Raw genomic sequence first — 19,510 nt, 5'->3', positions numbered from 1 at the left:
ATACAACCTGACAAATGCAATTTGATGAGAAGAGGATGTAGAAACTGAAAAAATACATCCTCCTTCCTAATCCAATGGTCAGGGGAATAGTTCATTTTCCTCTGCAGCCACAAAACAAGCCCATTATAGCATCTGTTTCCTTCCACCCTTTCCAGCAGGGTCTCCTTTCTGCCACACTGATGCTGCAAGTACAGGTTTCTGTCTACGGTCCATCTGGCAATTCCCCTTGAGGTTCCAGAACCCCCTGCTGGGTCAGTGCTAAAGTGGGACTGAAATTTTCCTTCTTGCTTACAGAATAAACAGCCCTTCCTTCTCCTGATCCCCTTTCAGAGCTGGGAGTATTTGAGGGAGGGAGAAGCAGAGAGGGTGCATTAGAGATTCTTCCATGTGCCCTGGGGTTCATGTGTGTTGGGATGCCGATCCATCCCTGATCCAGAGACTTAAGGTAGATGTCTGGGCAGCTGAAATCAAGCTTGAGATCAGAGTGGCCCCCATGCTGAGGCTACAGTGGAGCTGGGGACACCCGGAGGCTATTGGTGGAGAGTGCAAGAAAGGCATGACGGGGCCTGGGGGGGGCAGAAGAGGGAAGCGGAAGGTAGCTGTGAGTGAACCATCTGCAATTTGAATAGATTCTCTCCATAAAGCTAAGGACCATTCAGGGTTGTGGGGCTCAGGCCAACCTGGAATGTCTGACCATATGACTTGGAGCAAGGTTTCACCTTTCTCAGGCTCAGTTTCCTCACTTGTAAAATGGAGCTGACTCTTAACCCCAGCTGGTAGGGATACTGTAAAGTTAAGAAGTATTTACACAATGCCCAGCAGAGTAGCTGCCACAATATAATTTCTTACCCCATCCCGCCCTCACCTCAATTGACCATCTCATTACAGAAGATAAGTGCACCTGAGCCTAGACAGCTACAAGAAAGTCAGTTAGAGGCAGAGAGGAGCTTCCTGGCTGACCACAGAGATGAGCAGGAGAGGAGCTGAGCCTCTGCTGATGTCCAGGCTGGGACTGGGTCTGTCTCTGAATAAGGAGGGGGCAACACTTAGCCTTCTGCATGTTCTTTCTGCCCTAAGTCACTTGGTATATTATAGAAGATGCTGGGCCTTGTCAGGCCCGCACCTCTGCCTCTCTCATGATTCATAAATAAAGTGGCTCACCTACCCAAGGCCAGAAAAGCACACAACTTCTTCCCTTCAGTCTCAGGACCTCTATGTCCCCAAGGTATCCACAAGTACACCTTCCCCCCACAGCGTGGCTTCCCTCTGCCCATCCATTCCCAGACTCCCATTCATCCCATTTTTTCTCCATCCCCCCTCCTCTTCTGTCCTCCTCCCCACCCCCCACCCCCCACCGCATTCACAGAAGACTCCCTTGGCAGGGAGAACATGCAGGGGACATGTGTGTCTCTGTGTCCACATGGACACAATGTGCTTCATGCTCAGGTGACCCACTGTAATCATGCTCCAACCTGTCCCTGCCACTCCACAGGGGGTGCCCAGAGGCCTCCCATTAGCAACCTCTCCACCCCTCCCCTCAGGCCCCATTAAGGGAAAGTGGAGTCACCACCACTCTTCATGGGCAGCTGGGGACCCGCTTAGCAGTCCCTCCACCTCCTTCCTCCTCTCCTCAGGCCCCATGCCCAGCCCTGAGGTTTGGAGAGCCTAGTAAGTGCCCTATCAACATGTTAATCAAATTACTTAGGAGCTAAAATTGACGCTGTTCATTAATTATACAAGATTATGCTAATTGTGCATGCAAATGCATGCAGGGGAACAGAAGGTGTTCAGGCGCATGGTGGGCCATTAGCATAGAGGATGGGGTTCGGGTGCATTGGCATGCTAATGTATGCACCCTGGCTATTTATAGTCCCCCAGCCCATCTGCACTGCAGCCACTTCTGCCCCAGTGAGGATCATGGTGGGGAGGTCAGGTCTAGGCCTGGCAGGTGGCTGTGGCCCTGGGGACACTGGGCCTTGCCTACTGTCCCAGGCCAAGACCAGGAAGTAGTGTGGGATGCCCCCAGGCACCACTGGGAAAGTGTGCTATGCACTCCACTGCCCCTTGGCCAGGCTGTTATTCCCTTTACATGGGGGACCCCTTCCTCCTACTTCTCTTCCAGGGAAATGTCTCTTGTCCTCCAAGACCTCAAATGCCCAAGATCACATGTGACCTTAAGGACCCCTTCCACTTCTTTCAGGTAGAGCGGCTGCTAAAGATTACACTTGGCAAATTTTCCTGCCATGCCCAATGCTCTATCTTACTGGCTGTACTTTAAGTTTCTTTCCTGCTGGATTGTAATTTTCTTAAGAGTTTGTTCATCTCTAGGTTCCACTTTCAGACTTATATAAGGTGTTTAATGCATCTTTTTATTTTTTTTTAAGATTTTATTTTTTTATTTTATTTTTTCATTTTTTTAATTTATTTTTTGTTGTTTTTCTATGACAGTTGTTCCATTTTCCCCCCTTTGCTCTCCCCTGCGCCACCCGCCTCCCCCCTCTCCCACAGTCAATCCCCGTTTAGTTGTCCATGTCCATGGGTCATTCATATTAGTTCCTAATACATTTTTTTAAATGGGTATAGTGATGAGTGGCCCAGCCATCTGTGTCCTCTTCTGCCCTTGAGCTGAGGGCAAGGAGAACAGTGCAAGCACAGACCCTGCCCCAGAAGACCTTCTGTTTTTCCTGAGGCGCCTGAGCTCAAAGCAAACCCTTTGGAGTGAAAATTAGTGGAGGATCGCAGCCCCTCCCCCCCACCATTATCTCACCACGCTTTACGCCATCCCCGGTTGCAGCGCCATCTTTGGTCTTGGAAATAAATACCTAATTTTATTCTACCTTTTGCTCCCAATCTGCATTCTTTTCCAAGGCCTTCACAGGACACTTGTTTTGAACACCCTGCCCCAATACCTGTATCCATTCACAGCATTTTCTTTTTTAAAAGATTTTATTTATTTATTTATGTTTGTTTGTTTGTTTTTTAGAGCAAGGGGAGAAGAAGGAGAAAGAGAGGGAGGGCAACATTGATGTGAGAGAAAAATATTGATTGATTGCCTCTTGAATGCACCCCAACTGGGCACCAAACCCATAACCCAGGCACATGCCGTGACCAGAAATCAAACCAGTGGCCTCTCACTTTGTGAGATGATGCTCAACCCACTGAGCCACACAGGTCAGGGCTTTTCACAGCACTTTCTGTTTCTAGATCTTCATTGTCTGTTATGGTAGCTACAAGCCACATGTGACTATTTAAATTTAAATTAATCAAAGTAAGATAAAATTTCAGTTTTAATTTCTCAGTCCCACTAGCCACATTTCAAGTGCTCAATACCGACATGTGACTGGTAGATGTCATTTTGGGAGACGGTCTGTCAGACAGCACTTGTAATCCAGACATTCGTTTCCTTGCTCCTGACAGTCCTGTAATTGCAGGCACCCTTGGGCTCCGTTGCTAACAGCTAGCTTCCTCTTCGGAAGTGGGGACATAATTTCAGCTCCAACGAATATCTCACAGGGATGTAGGAAGAAAGCTGGTAAAAAGCTCTGCAACCTGGTCCTTAGGATGACATTCCTAGAAGCAGGCTGGAGACTGGGATTCTTGTGAAAGTGCTGTATTGGAGGAGAGCTCTGGAGAGACAAGGAGTGAGGGAAGCAGGACTGGTCAGGAAAAGCAGTCAGTTAGCAAGAAGATGGGGTCAGCTGGAACGCAGTATCAGACTGATCCTTTGGGGAGTTTGGGAGTATGACTAGCCCTAAGAGTTAATCATTCTTGTGATGTCCGTCTGTTTTGGTGTGGGCTGCTGGTGGGGACCATGCTCTGGCTGAGGATAATTCACAGGTAGTAGGGGCAGCTGTGAGCCCTTTACCAGCCAACACTCACAGAAGCTGGGGGTGAGGGAATCCAGGCAGGTACCAACTCACCATGTGATACCTGGACTCTACCTTCCAAAGAGCAGTTCCATCCCACTCTGCCCTGCAGCCCCTGAGAAGCCAGAGTTTAAGAGTGGACTCATATCAGTCACCTCCACATTTTCCTTATCTTGTGTCCTTTGAGTAAAGCACTCTTCCGGAGGAGGTTTCCTTATGCAGTGGTGTCACCCCTGAGAAGTTATGTGTAAGTCAAATGTTTGCTCTTGAGTCCTCGTGAAGCCAGCATTTGCTTCTTTGATACGGAATATTTCATTGACTAGGAAGGTTCATTTTAATTTCATCTTGAGGTTTTTTGTTTTTGTTTTTTTCAGAAAGGAATAAAAAGCACTTATAGAAATGATTAAGAAGACTAAACTAAGTTCAGGTGTGTGAGTGAACTGCTCTACCCTTAGGCTTTATTTAAATCTTAGGCATCCAGAGTCATGATGCATAACTACCACCATTAATTGCTTTATTAGCTGGATGACCACTGTCCTCAGCTCTTCATCTGGTCTTTTCTTAAAACCTTCACTTGAAGATATGTTTATTGATTTCAGAGAGAGAAAGGGAGAGAGAGAGAAAAAAAATATCGATGTGAGAGAGAAATATTGATTGATTGCCTCCTGTATGTGCCCCGACAGGGGATCGAACTGCAGTCTTCTAGTTATGTGATCTGACTGGGAGTCAAACACATGAAATTTTGGTGCACAGGACAATGCTCCAACCAACTGAGCCACTGAGTCAAGGCACAGCTCTTCATCTGGTCTCTTATTAAACTTTCCTTTATGGAGGATGTTGAACGTATAGACAGAATAGAATAACAGAACCCTGGGTACCCTTCACCGAACTGCCATACGCGTCAACTTTTGGTTCATCTTGGGCAACTGGTCTTTAATCCTAAAATTCTTCTCAGATTGAGAGTAGTAGTAACAACAACCAAAGGCTTAAAACTAGGGGTAAGGAGACGTGAGTCTCCTTTGCAACCTTGATGAATGTGTAACCTTGAGGAAATCCCCAATCCAGGGCTAACCTGTTGCCTGCATGACCTGCCTCTTTTAAAGGATGGCTTTCTCATAGTCCTACAGTGCCAACCTCATGGCTGGGGCTGGGTTGGTCTGTGAGAACCCCACTTAGAGGGACTTTCCCATGATCCTTATCAGTATCAGTGGTGCATGAAGTCCCAAGTTCATCTGGCATTCACTGTGACTTGGTAGCTTATTCTTGCTTATCCTCAGTTTTCTCATCTGTAAAGTGGGAACAGTTGCATACCTCTACCACCTCGGGACTGTGAGAGGATTAAACAAGATAATGCAAGTGAGAACGTAGCTGAGTTCCTTGCTTTTGCTAAGTGCTTGATAAATTAGACCTGGATGACTTTTAAAATGTCCTTTTGCAGTTTTGTATTTTATTTGTAACTCATGATGTTTTTCTTCTATAATTTCAATGGCAGCTCCTGGCACTGACCTTTCTCTTACCACCCTTTCTGTGGGATCATGCCCCCAAAGAGCCTCATGGCCACAGTAGGATGGCACTGGGCACAGGTCCTGCCTGACCCAGGAGGCATCCTAAAATGCTCACCGTCCATAGGGGTACTCAGCTCAGCCAGGGCTATGGGCTTGGCCCTGCCCAGGTAAAAGTGGCTCCCCCAGGTGCCCTTCAAGCCCCATGAGGGTGGCAAGGCTTTTCAGAAACACCCTTCTTCTCCTATCCTCGCATCCTCCCTCATCCCTGGAATCATCCAGGCTTGGGAGGGAGGGGCTTTTGTGATGACAAGCAGAACTGCACAGCGCCTAGGAACAAAGTCCATATTCTTTCCTGCCTTGGGTCCCTGTGGGATGGCCCTGATCCCAGAGCAGGATGGTTCAGTCCTCACTTACCCAGACTCTGCCAGGCTCTCTTCTTTCCAGGGGAGTATATAGTTATGGAAAGGGGTGGAGGAAGGACAGGAGGGAGGATGGGAGAAGAAATGTCACATGTGATAAATACTGAAATAAGGTTACAAGTTAGATATGAAGCCAGTTAATGTCCATAGGACAATAAATAAAATTGTAACCATTAGGGATAATTTCTCTACCAAACAGAAACTATTTACTTCTCCCAACAAAAATGATTTGCATCTTATCAGTTTTCTATAGATTAACACCTAACTTTAAGTGTTCTGGGCTCCAGTGAATAGCAAATATTAGTCAGAGTTACTTTCCCCTGGAGAATCAGCTAACTCTTAGATGGCTTTGTTAACATCATACTCCAGAGCAACATTGTCTATAAATATAATGCAAGACACATATGTAATTTTAAATTTTCTAGTAGCCACATTTTTTAAAAAAGAAGTAACTAGTAACATTAATTGTGACAATATATTTTATTTTATTTATTTTTCAAAAGAGGATAAGGGAGAGAGAAAAAGAGGGAGAGAAACATCAATATGAGAGAGAAACATCAATTGCTTCCCTCTCATATGCTCCCCAGTGAGGGACCAAACCCACAACCTGGGCATGTGTCCTGACTGGAAATCAAACCTTTTGCTTTGCGGGACAATGCCCAACCAACTGAGACACATTGCTCAGGGATGTTACAATACATTTTATTTAACCCAATATATCCAAAATTATTATCATTGCAACATGTAATTAATACCAAAAAAATTACTGAGATCTTTTACATTCCTTTTTTTCTAACTAAGCGATCAAAATCTGAGAGGTATTTTATACTTATAGCACATCTCAATTCCAACTAACTACATTTGAAGTGCTCAATGTCACACAGGGCTGGTGGCTGTCGTACGGGACAGCACAGCTCTAGAGCAGAGCTTCTCAAACCTTAGGAAGCATCAGAATCACCTGGAGGAATTATGAAAACACAGATGGCTAGGCCCCACCCCCAAGAGTCTCTGATTCTGTGTGTCTGAGGTGAGGCCTGAGTTTTCTGCATTTCTAGCAGGTTCCCAAGTGATGCTGTTACTGCTGGTCTGGGTACCAGACTTTGAAAACCACTGTTCAGGATGACTTTGAAAGGACTCACAGTCACCTTTTGCCTTATTTGCAAGTTGTGGATAATTTTCCTTAATAGCCCTGAGGCTGGCAAGGAGGGTCCGGGCACGCACTGCTGCAGCAACAGGCTCTCCGGAGAGCATGTGCATTGGCGCGGCCTCGTGGACTACCAGCTGGCATGGGGGAGATCTCAGCTGCTTTGCCATTGATGGCATCAACTATGTGCAGTTCTGAGCTAGAGGCTCAGAGGGAAGGGACAAGGGGGCTGACTGTCATCACCCCCATGGAAGGCCCAGGCCTTGTGTGGCTTCTTCTTACTCAACACCACTCTGCAGGTGATGCCGAGCAGCCTCAAAAACTGAGATGTCCTGGGGCAGGTTGGCATAGGTGGAGGTGCCTGCAGGGCCCTGTGGCTATCAGGGAGGGGTGGACTCAAAGGACAAATGCAACCTGTACTGGAAAGGGAAAGGGCAGGAGGACCTGCCAAGCAAGAGCTGTGGAAGAGTGCAAGAAGGAGTTCCCGCAGAGGGAGCCAGGACCATGCAGGAACCAGCAGCCTGAGGCATTGGCATTGGTGAGGTAGGAAATAAAGGATGTCCCAGAGGTGGGACTGGAAGGTACCTCAGGAGCCATTAGTTACAGCTCTCCTGGTTCCCGGGTCAGGATGGAGGCCAGAGATGCAGGATTTACTGTGGCCCACACCGGGAGTCAGTGCCTGGGCCGGAGCCTACATCCCCAGCCCCACCCTAGGAATCCTTCCTCTGGATTGGGTAGGTTTGGGAGTGGGGTAGCATGCAGTGGGCATGTATGAGTATGTAAGGGAAGTGTGTGTTATCTTTGGGGCACTCCCATGCTTGCTGAATTATCAGTGACATCCAAGGGTTAACATTTACCCCCTTCAGGACAGGGACTATGTCTTCTCCCACTCTTCTGCCCTCCTCATTTTAGCACCTTGTAAAGGACTGAGTATGTTAACATGGAATTTAAATAAACTGGTCCGCACTGTGTGTGATTAGGGTGTCAACACTCTGTCATATAAACGTGGGATGACTAATGCACTAGATGACTAATGTGGGCATAGAGGCGTCTACACCATGGGTGTCTTATAGGGGCATAGGGAGTCTTTACTATGGCATATAATGTGACATAAATGAAGTTCCTACTCTGTGCAGGTATATTCTTTGGGAGCACTTGAGGAGCCTGCACCTTGGGGCTACCTATTGGATTATATATGGCATCTACACTGTGGTAACTACCATTTGGAGACATAAAAGCTGTCTGCACTGCAGGGTATCCTGTAGGGGTGGATGAAATATATACATGATGGGTGTGCACTATTTAGGGTCACATGGCATATCTGCATCTCAGAGTGTCCTGCAGGGGTGTATAGAAGGTCTATACTATGTGAAAGTATTTGGGGGGTGTTCACTGTGAATGGAAATATGTGCTGATATAATGTACATATGGCAAGGAAACTGAAGGGGTTTCCCAGAGGGGCACCCATTGTGTGGGGGGAAATGACAGGTACTAAGGGGTCAGCAGTGAGACAGAGGCAAAGCCTGGGGTGAGGTGCATCTCCAGGAAAGTGACTGGTGCCAGCACCCAATGAGGGACCCCCTGGCCCGCCCCGGAACACCTCTGTTCCAGCAGTGGTACCCACCACTCCCAACACTTGGGGACCTCCTCTTTGGGACTTGCTTTCAGACCCTGTGACAGATCTTTCTCTGAATATGAATTTCGTGTCTGTAGACTTCAAAGGCAACTCTGATGAGTTAAAATGGAAGTTCAGATTCGGAGTTCAAAACCACGAGGTGGTGGTAAAATGAGGAAGCCGACCGGAGGAGCTCATAGAGCAGCCCAGGAGGCTGTGCCACATGCCAGGGCCCCCGTAGATGTTAGCCCTGCACGCTTCAGTTTGTACGGGGAATCTCTCTAGATGCTCACAGAGTCCCATAGGGACTAAGGCAGATAGTGATAGTATTCTGAATTTACTGTAAGTACAAACCCAGAAGATTGCCCATGGTTACCTCGCTGGTGGGTGGCAGGGCCAAGGCCACACCATCTCAGCCAACTGCCTGTAAGGATGGAAGACCAAGTCTCGTGTATTTGTCTAAAAAGCAGCTTCATCACTGCATATACTGTGCTTTTTTCCCACTTTATGTGAAAAAGAAGGTATTCACTGTATCCATATTGTGTGCCTGACAGGTACTCCATGCATATATGATGGGTATAGGCTTGGTGTGATTAGGTTTGTGCATTGTGTATAATGGGTAAGGAATATGTGTGAGGAAGATCTCTTAGGGGGTGCTGGGGCAGGGGGTCTGCTATGTGTGAGCGAGATCTGCTGTGTGTGAGAGGGATTTGTTGGGGGGAATCTGCTGTGAAGGAGGAAGGAGGGTCTGCTTGCTGTATATGTTGACTGTACAGTATTTATGATGACTATTTTAGATAATCATATACAACATTAAATGGCATATTAACATATATTGCCATATTCTTTCTGTGCTTATACTATGTGGGATGAGCATACACTATATGTAATGAGTAGAGACTCTGTGTGTGATTAGTATATCATATGTGTGATAACTACAAGCTGTATGTGAAGTATGTATTGTATAGGCTTCTGTGAAGGGTATACCCTGAGTGTGAGGGGTATGCACTGTGTGTGATGGCTGTTCTTTAATAGTATACAAGGCATATATAGTGTATAGAAAGGATATACTGTTTATGACAGTATACACTAAGTGAATGATAGATATACTCGGGGGGGGCATGCTGTGTGATATGGATGCATTTATACTATGGGCATGTACTATGACAAATATACATGGAGTGGGATGTGTTTACAGGTAAGTGTGAGTACCTGCTGCATATGGAGTATACATTATGTGGTGGGTATAATTTATGAGTAATAGGTACATATGACATATATAATAGACACATCCTTTAGCAATACACTCTGTGTGAGTGTGATGATTATACATCTTGTGGGACAAATAGGCATTGTGTGATCCTACACTGTGGGGATATTCTTCCTGTGTATGAAGTAGTCATTGGGACGGATCTACTCTGTAGACATCAGGCACCCTGTGTGTGTGCAGCTTGTGACAGGAATATGGGGGGGTGGTGCCTGCATATGGGCAGACAGAATGGAGTCACTCTGCTGGGAGGAGGCATGGCAGGGAGCAGTTGGATCTTCATCTGCTTCCAGAACCCCCAGACCCTTGAGCCTACCAACCACACTCTTTCAGGTTCTTCCTCAAGTTCTTCCTCAAATGCAACCAGAACTGCCTAAAGAATGCAGGGAATCCCCGAGACATGCGCCGCTTCCAGGTGGGTCTGGGGAGAGGGTTTCCCCTGCAAACCTGCCCTTTCCTGATAGTTGGGGTTGGGTGGAGGCTAAGGCCCTATCACCCTGGGAAAGGCTGGGAGAGTAGATCCCTGCCCAGCCCAGCACTGTGCTGCAGGGTCTGGTGACTGCTGGGGGTGGGGTGGCTCCATCTCAACTTATGCTGGCTGCCAAGGGAGGCTTCATTAGAGTCCCACTTAAGGAGATGCTAATTGTGACATTTTTACATGATTAACGACCCAGCTAATTTGCATATCGTGAAGCAGAGAGCAGCTGCCCTTAGCACATCCCCAACCTGCACACCCATCCCAGTGAAGGAGGGGCGAAGAAGGCAGCCCCAATTTCTTCCCAAGGGTGGGGGCTCATGCTGATGGATTCTCAAGCTGATGCTGCCCCCCCCCCAATCAAAACTTCTACTCCCACTTGTCTAAGACCCATTTCTGCCTGGGAGCCCCAAGGATACAGCCTGAGCTACTATGTGTGTGCAAAAACAGTAGCCACTCCACCCAAAGAGACAGTTTTGTCCCGTCCTCCCCACAACCCCACCGCTCCAGAGCTCTTGATTTTTCTAGCTCCTGGGGGTCAGTTTCCCTGGGGCAGCCAGAGACAGTGTTTCTGGGGTGTCACCTTACCCAGCTGGCTTCCCTTCCACCAGCTCAGCCCCTGAGGCGCTGAAGCTCTTCCTCATGCCAGAGACCCTGAATTCTAGATCCAGCCAGGAGCCTCAAGTTGCTGGTGTTCCACAACAGTTCCCTCCTGGGAGCCTCCCCTTTCCAGGGCTCCAGCCAGGCTGGCCTCGGCTCTCCCCCGCAGGTGGTGGTGTCTACGACTGTGAGCGTGGACGGACACGTGCTGGCCGTGTCTGACAACATGTTTGTGCACAACAACTCTAAGCACGGCCGCAGGGCACGCCGCCTGGACCCCTCCGAAGGTCAGGACTCCCGGTCCAGCCCCGATGCCACCGGCCCAGCCAGCCCCCAGACCCCACTTTGGGGCCAGACCCTGACCTGGCTCCTCTCCTGCCTCCCAGCTGCCACCCCCTGCATAAAGGCCATCAGCCCCGGGGAGGGCTGGACCACGGGCGGCGCCACCGTCATTGTCATCGGCGACAACTTCTTCGACGGGTTGCAGGTCGTGTTCGGGAACGTGCTGGTGTGGAGCGAGGTGGGCCACCCCCGCCAGACTCCCTCTGGGCCTCGGGGCTGGGCCCTCTCCCCTCCCCTCACCGGGTGGGAACTCGCAGGCCTCCTCTCCCCTCGCAGCTCATCACGCCCCACGCCATCCGGGTGCAGACGCCCCCGCGGCACATTCCCGGGGTAGTGGAGGTGACTCTGTCCTACAAGTCCAAGCAGTTTTGCAAGGGAGCCCCTGGCCGCTTTGTCTACACGGGTAAGGAGTCAGGCGTGGGAGTGGAGGCCGAGGGTCGGTGGAAGTAGCTCCATCCTTCGTACAGCACTGAACCTGGTCTCCGAGTTACCCAATGTTCACCGCCCCCTAGCGGCTGCTTTCCTTCCTATCCTGGCCACCTACCTGTACCCTATGACCCCTCCTTGTTCGACAGTCTTTCCTCTTGCGTCTCTCTCCCTGGCCTCTGGCTCCTCAGTCCCCTCCCAGGCGCGGAGTCTCCGCCCTCCTCGACATTCTCTCTGCCTCGGGACTTCTCGCCAGGGTGTTTAGAACGTCCCACTCCCCAAAGTCTAGAACATCTCCACGGGGATGTTTATTTCAAAGGGGCCCCCAAATAGGCTCGCTGCTCCCTGAATCCTCCCTGGGTGTCTTGGTTTCCGCAAGCTTCACACTGCACACACACACACACACACACACACACACACAGACACACACACACACCCTTGCAGGAGGCCAGGGCAAGAAGTTAACACATGCATGACCTGAGTGACAGCCACTCCCTGAAAGTGCGGGGTAAAATCCCCCTTCCGGACTCTATTTGGCCATTGGCCAGAATCTTCTCCACCTCCGCCTCAGCGCAAGCCCCCCACTTCTCCCCATTTTTCCCACCCTACCCAACAGATATTCACTGAGACCTTCGAGGGGCCCCCACCACTGGGTCGCGACCCTACTTACTGCCTGGGACTATCAGTCTAACTGGGGAGGCTACGCAGTTAACACAGTGTTCGGTGGGTGGAGACACACGGCAGAGGGGTTGGCGGCTGGGGAATTCCTCCGGAGGGAGTGTGGGCTAAACTGGGACGGGAGGGAGATATAGGGAAGGAAAGTCTTCCAGGGAGAAGGAAGAAGGGATGCAAGCGCAGACCTGGAGTGAGTGTATTACGCTTCGGGGTCAACTAAAGGATGTTCTTTCTCTAAATCTGAAGTTGAAGGTGAAGGTAGGTAAGGCTTTGACGCTGGCCAGTTAAGTTGGGGTGAGATATAAATGGAGACTGTTGTGTTTTGTTTTGTTTTTATAACAAATAATTTACTCCTGATAAGACCAAACGCAGACAGAAAACTCTCCCTTCAGTTCTGCAGAACCTAATACGTATATACAGTTTGCTTTTTTTGTAATAAGAAAGGAACTGAGAAAACTTCGAACCTCGCTGACCCCTTGTGCCCGAGAGGTTTGGGCTGGGCTTGGTGAGGGGTCTGCAGCGAGGCTCCCGGACTCGTTGCTGGTCCGCTGGGCCCTGTGCTCGGGGCGCTGGGAGGGAGGCGTCCTCCAAACGCCGCGACTTTCCCCAGCCCTGAATGAACCCACCATTGACTACGGATTCCAGAGGCTACAAAAAGTCATTCCCAGACACCCCGGAGACCCTGAGAGGCTGCCCAAGGTACTCAGAGAGGCGCAGCAGGGCGGGGATGAGGGTGTTCTGTGGCTTGGTGGGGGGGGGGGGGAGAGAACGGGGTCCCGGCCGCTCTGTTGCCCCCCCAGGGACTGCTCCTTGGTCCCGCTGTCTCCTTCCCTGCCCCCAGGAAGTGCTGTTGAAGAGGGCGGCTGACTTGGCGGAGGCCCTGTACGGAGTGCCCAGCAGTAACCAGGTATGGCACCTCCTGCCGCCTCCCAGCGCTGCCAAGCGCGAGGCTGTCCCCGTCTTGGCGCCTGCGGCTGCCCCAGCCACACCCTGCTCTTGTCTTCACAGGAGCTTCTCCTGAAGCGCGCGGCGGACGTGGCCGAGGCTCTGTACAGCGCTCCCCGCGCGCCCGCGCCACTCGGGCCCCTGGCCCCCAGCCACCCGCACCCTGCAGTCGTGGGCATCAACGCCTTCAGCAGCCCGCTGGCTGTCGCAGTCGGGGAAGCCACGCCGGGCCCGGAGCCAGGTGCGCCCCGCAGTCCCCGGCGCGCAGCCGGCCGCTTCCCTGCGTGCCTCGCTGCTCCCCCTGACGGCCGCTCTCGCGCAGGCTACGCACGGAGCTGCAGCAGTGCGTCCCCGCGCGGTTTCGCGCCCAGCCCGGGCTCGCAGCAGAGCAGCTACGGCAGCGGTCTCGGAGCCGGCCTCGGAGGCTACGGGACGCCGGGAGTGGCCGGCCTCGGCGTGCCCGGCTCCCCTAGCTTCCTCAATGGCTCCACGGCCACCTCGCCCTTCAGCAGTGAGTGCCCCCTACCCACGGAGGGAGGTACCGGAGCCCCCGGGAACAAAGTGGGGCTCAGCCCTACCTCCCCCCGCCCCCCCACCCCCACTCCCCGAGGGCTTGGCGGGGCTTTGGGCACCTGTCCCATGAGGATAGACCCTGGCCTTGCCAATGGATGCCAGGCCAGCCCTCTGCGTGCGACCTCCCCTCCTCTCTCTGAAGTTGGGCGCCCGCCACTCAACTAGATCCCTTGGCTTCATATCCCCGGCCCGGAGGCTGGACAGTTCTTGCACCTTTAGCTCTTTTTGCTGCCTCCAGTGGTACACATCGTTTGTAGCCCTCGTGCCCTCTTGAAACGGGGTTTTAACTAGGGTACATACCACCGTAACGTGGTGGACCCCCACATTTCCATCTTATACCGGGACTTTGGGGGAAGGATGGCTCCCCCTGCCGGAAGCCTGGGGGAACTCAGGGCTCAAGAAAAGTGAGCGTTCCTCTGGTCCCACACTCGCCTGTAGCATTGTTCTGATAGACAGGGGTTGAAGCAGGGAAGACGTGGCTCCCGCGATGGGGCCAGGTAGAGCGATCGAATTCTATGTGGTCAGATAGCTGGATTCAGAGTTTGAGTGACTAAATCAGGAGCTATCTGACATTCAGTCAGTTATTTACTTTCAACATCAGTTTCTTCGGTGTAAAATGGAATCATTGTCATCCTTTGCCTAGGGTTGTTCTTAGATCTAAATGTGTCGCTGGACACTAATCATTCTCTGGCTTCTTGGGGTGGGGCAGTTCAAAGCTAGGTGAATAGACTACAAAACATTTATTCTTTTACCGTTTGCCCGGCCCTCAGGTCCCTCTTTGCAACACCAAGTTCCAGAGCAGCCTGTTTTCAGCTCCTTATAGCTTAGCTATTCAGCAAACATTTATAAAGCAACTACTGAGTGCAAAGCATCTTATAAGAGAGATTGTACCTCAAGTCCTGGAGGATGCTGCTGAGCCAGAAGGCTGCCTAAGGAGAAGCTGGCTGTGGCTTTTCCTGTGGTATCCTTGCCTGTCCCCTGTCTTATGTTTGCTATAACATATCTGGCCACCTGTCTAGCCTTCCTTGCCAGTGGCCTACACCTGGGTACTACTCTTTCTGGCTGTGAGTTTGAGCCTGCCACTCTCCTCCCTTCCTGGACTCAATTTCTGGAACCATAAGCCCCATATTCCAGTGTCCACATAGGCCATGGTCCTCTGGTGTCCCTCTCAAGACCTCTGTTGTCCATCCCAGGACCTCTGTCTCCCTGGCCATTTGCTCAAGCCAGGCTCCACTTCAGTTCTGTGATTGTACTCAGATGGCCTCTTTCTGGGTGTGCCTTGGATTTGAAGCTGATGGAATCTGAACCACCAACTACCCTCCCCCATTATCACACACTGCCATCAGCAGTGGAGGAATACACTGCCCCAGTGGGCAGAAGCCAGCCACCTGGGGTCTCCCCGTTCATCCAGAGGATGGAGAATTCTAGAGCTGCTTATGCCCCACTTCCAGTATCAACTGGGAACACCCTGGACTCGCCCAAGGGCTAGTCCCATCTTGTAATATTGTCTTGACCAGTGCTTGCCCAGGTCCCCCTCCACTCCTCATATGCAGAATGCTTTGTGGTGTAGCTTCAGGAGCTGTCATTTTCACCAAGTGTGCCAGGACATGCCTAGAATGACATTCAAAATTGTCCCAGACTAAGGGTCTGGGGCCCTCTGTTTAGGGTGGCCCTTGGTCTTCTACTTTGGCCACCAGCAGCCATAGACTGACCCACAACTCTCAGTCATACCCAAGCTACAAAATGTGACTGTGAGCCCCTGGCCTTGAGAGATAGAGGAAATTTCTCTCAAGCCCTCCGTGGAACTCGGCCTCATGAGTTACCAGTCAGCATTGTCTTAAAGGAGATGCCCATCCATGGGCTGAGGACGTTTGGAACAGGGCCAACACTGTATCAATGTGGGGGGAGAGGGGGGACTTTGATGCCAAAGGCAGCTAGCCTTCTCAGATTATTGGTTTCTTCCAGAAAGCCCAGCCCCCACCCCATAGTCAGCTGCTTGAATAACACCGAAATCACAGTCTGATTGACCTTTAGGAAACACAGGGAACTGGGTTCAGATGTGAATATAGAAAGGGATTTAGAGAGGCCCTGGGCAGGATCCCAGGAGAGGAGGTTAGGGGGTTGATTGGAGGACAGGAAGATCTGAAAATGTGGATCCCTACACCTTTCTTTAAAATTGACCAGCTGAAGGAGGGTAATATAGGCCCCAGGCTGGAGATGACAAGGACCTATATTAAGCAGGAAGAGAACAAAGTGCAAGGGATAAGGGGTGATTGGTACGGGGAGAGTACTTGTGGAGGAAGTTAAAGTGCTTGCTGTGTGAGCTCTGATCCTTGACAGAGAACTTGTAACAGGAGCCTTCATATAACCCCAAACGTTATCCCTGACCACTTGCCCCAGCTCTGCTATGAACCCCGATCTTTGACTCTAACTTTGGTACTCAGGGGCCCAAAAACATTTTTCAGCATCTCAGACTTTCAGTGGTTTTCAGTGGGAATCCCAACCTGTTGTAGCTCTTGCTCATCCCTCATCATTGGGCCACCTCCCAGTATTTGATTTTGTTGAGTGGTCTGGTTTTGCTTTTATTTTTGCTTAGTCTGACTCTGTCACGTCGAGCCCTGAGAAAGGGTCTCCAGAACCCCCCCCCAAAAGGCGAGTGTTGGCCCAGGACCTCAGAGTCTCCCGGCCTACCGCCAGATCCTGCCCTGTACTGGTTTCCCCAGGACACTCACAGCCCCCAGTGAGGTCTGAGCCTGGCGTCAGCAGCCCACGCTGCTCACTCTGGTGCTGTCTCCCTGTTGTGTCTCCCACTGCCTTCCCTGCTGCGCCTGCCCCTCCCCGCCCCGCCCCGGAGTCATGCCCTCTAGCCCCCCGCTGGCTGCTGCCTCCTCCATGTCCCTCCCGGCTGCTGCCCCCACCACCAGCATCTTCTCCTTCTCGCCTGTCAACATGATCTCCGCTGTCAAACAGAGGAGCGCCTTTGCCCCCGTGCTGCGCCCACCCAGCTCCCCACCCCAGGCCTGCCCCAGAGCCCACGGGGAGGGGCTTCCAGGTGAGTGGTCCATTCTGCCCAGTGTAGCCCAGTGCAGCAGCCGGGCTTGAGGGGCCCATGCCATCCACGTCCCTCCAGAGCCTCAAGATGGTTCACCATTTTCCCTGGAGGGTGCAGAGCAAGGGGCTCTGCAAGTATCCAAAAGGGTCCATCTGGACCCCACTTCCCTGGGCCTCATAGTTTGGGATTGTCACCATGCTGGATGCTATCAGCTAGCCACTTGACAAAGGGAAAGGGGACTCAAATTCCAGTTGGAGAAGGTCTGAAAATTATCCCAACACCTCACCCCCATCCAGCTGAACCCAGAGCAGAGAGACTCAGTACTTGGAGCTGGAGGAACCCCACATGGACTGCATGCTTTTGACCTGTGCGTCCACTGGAGGGTAGCACACAACCACTGTGAGGGACTGGGTCACTCTCTGGATGGAAGGGGACTGGCTTTAGACAAGGTTTAGCCCAGCTTCCCCTCCCCCATTTTATGGATAAAAAATTGAGATCACATCCCCCCTCCACATCCCATTTGCTCAATGGTTGTCATTTGCCATTTATCAATTTCCTTCAACTTAACAAAGCCTAGGTCCTAACCAACAGTGTGTAGTAAATCAAGAAAAGTCACATCCCCTAAAGGAAGATGACTCCTGGGGTGGGCTTGTTAGATAATGCTCTAGGCTAATTTGAAAGGGCAGTCATTTTTTGCCTTGTCTTTTTTAACCTAAGGGTGTCTAGAGCTTAAAATGTAAGGAAGGGCGGGGGACAGATGGTCATCAATTTCTCCTGCCAGCAAAGAGAACCATGGGAGGTCGTTAGTCCAGGGGGAGGGGTGATGGAAGTAATGAATTTCATGGAGCTATGGGAGGAAGACATGCTGCCGCCGCTGCTGCTGCTGCAGTGGGTATCAGTGCTCCTGGAGGCAGACCATTTTTCTGTCCTGTCCTGATTCCTGGCCATCTACTTCCTCATCTTGAGCCAGGCCCTCTGGAGGAGGCTGGCCAGGGAAGAGGAGCCCAGAGTCATCTCTCAATTGAGGAAGCCAGGGCAGCACAGGTTAGGTGAGTGGCATACCTCACCTAACTCTCTGCAATGCTGGTTCCAGGCCTGGGCTGGGGTGGCTGACTGCCTTCAAGGCTCTTGACAGCTCTGTACTCAGGAAGTGTTATATGCCCTGCATACTATCCCCAGCCCAGAGACGCAGACAGATAAGATTCCCAGACTACACATAGCTTATAGCTTCTCCCCTTAATTACTGCAGACCAGCCTTTTGAGGATTCTGAGAAGTTCCACTCTCCAGCCCGGGGGCTTCAGGGCCTGGCATACTCCTAATTACGGTAGGTCTCTGGCTGGTTTTGCCTCCTTTCCTGGTCCTGGATGGGCTGTCTCTCAAAAGACCTTAGCAGGGATGGGGAGCTGGGGTCCACGTGTCCCTCTCCAGGGCCCATCTAAAAAGCTGTCAGAGCCACGTAGCCCACACAGTGGCCCAAACTGAACAACTGTAGAGAAGTGGCTTTCTGTCCCCTTGCAGTCACCTTTCCTCCAGGACCTTCTCTCCATCTCCCAATCAGGTCTGCAGGTCTGGCCCCTGCTGGCCCAGACTGGAGGTCTCGGAATTCACACCCACCCCCTGGATGGCGACACAGATGCAGGGCCAGGGCTGCGAACAGACCTCACCCATGGGCCTGAATGGGGAGAGGACCTCCTCCCCATGCTCAAGGCCCCTCCAGCCCCCAGGCTTCTCTCACCTCCCTTTCTTGGGGCTGGTCGGAAGCTCCAGCACTGTGCTGATGCTCTCGGCAGGAGAGCATCCCAGGAGAGTGCCGGGATGCAGGACTTCACTCTCTGGGTCAGTTCCTCTGAAAGAGATGGACTTTGTGCAGACCTGGGACATCAGGTGGCAGGAGCACGGGAAGGGGACTGTGGGAGAGGACAACTCAGGAAGAGCTGGCCTGGGAAGGTTCCATTTGTGTCTGGCCCATGTCACTGGCCCAGCATCCCAGCTTCTCTCGAGGGCAAGAGAGAGGCCCAGGCTCCCATGGAGCTCCCGACGGCCTCTTGACCCCATGGCTGCCCCACTCCCATTGCGGCCTGCGCACTCATGCTTGCCACATTGTGAATCTCAGCGGGGGCTTTGGGCATGGCAGTGCAGACGAGGGGGTGCCAGGCCCCCTGAATAGTGGGATTTCCTCCCAATAGATGTCTTATGGACTCTGGCCCACCCCCACACATGACTGGCTGGTCCCATAGAACCATGGAATGGGCCCAGCTGCCCCTGGCCTCGCTCTGCTCTGCTAGGGTTGGAAAAACAGAACAATAAACACAGATGCGGGTGGCCACCCGGCCTCTCGTGCCTGCTTCCTTGGCGTGGGTCTGTTTTTCTCGGTGGTTCTGAAGTTCTCATGGAGACCTTCCAAAACATGCACCTGGTCAGCCTTCTTGCATCTTGGGCTCTTTCAACAGCCCTAGAGTTCAACTGAGCAAGCATTCCCTGTCCAGGTCTGCTCTCAGGTACTGTGGGGGGTTATGGGGAGCAGGCTAGCAGGCCTGAGGACCCAGGACATGGGATCAGCACTGAGAGCTCTGTCTGGGAGCACAATCTGGCCACTGAGGACTCT

General features: G+C 51.6%; 1 protein-coding gene across 1 annotated transcript in view; it reads left to right on the top strand.

Annotated features, from left to right (window-relative positions):
* Positions 1 to 19,258, top strand: part of EBF4 (EBF transcription factor 4) — a 50,463-nt gene extending 31,205 nt beyond the window's left edge. Inside the window, exons 8-18 of the mRNA XM_090286138.1 lie at positions 10,150 to 10,231; positions 11,061 to 11,178; positions 11,278 to 11,411; positions 11,510 to 11,636; positions 12,945 to 13,033; positions 13,176 to 13,241; positions 13,343 to 13,520; positions 13,602 to 13,790; positions 16,707 to 16,904; positions 18,154 to 18,229; positions 18,464 to 19,258. Of these exons, the coding sequence (XP_090142264.1) occupies positions 10,150 to 10,231; positions 11,061 to 11,178; positions 11,278 to 11,411; positions 11,510 to 11,636; positions 12,945 to 13,033; positions 13,176 to 13,241; positions 13,343 to 13,520; positions 13,602 to 13,790; positions 16,707 to 16,904; positions 18,154 to 18,224 (1,252 nt within the window). The 3' untranslated portion in view covers positions 18,225 to 18,229; positions 18,464 to 19,258. The remainder of the gene's footprint in view (positions 1 to 10,149; positions 10,232 to 11,060; positions 11,179 to 11,277; positions 11,412 to 11,509; positions 11,637 to 12,944; positions 13,034 to 13,175; positions 13,242 to 13,342; positions 13,521 to 13,601; positions 13,791 to 16,706; positions 16,905 to 18,153; positions 18,230 to 18,463) is intronic.
* The last annotated feature ends 252 nt before the right edge of the window (positions 19,259 to 19,510 follow it).

The sequence above is a fragment of the Furipterus horrens genome, unplaced genomic scaffold, assembly GCF_987537825.1.
Source record: "Furipterus horrens unplaced genomic scaffold, mFurHor1.1.pri manual_scaffold_8, whole genome shotgun sequence".
In the NCBI taxonomy this organism is placed as follows: domain Eukaryota; kingdom Metazoa; phylum Chordata; class Mammalia; order Chiroptera; family Furipteridae; genus Furipterus; species Furipterus horrens.
This window is presented reverse-complemented; position numbering and strand designations above follow the sequence as displayed.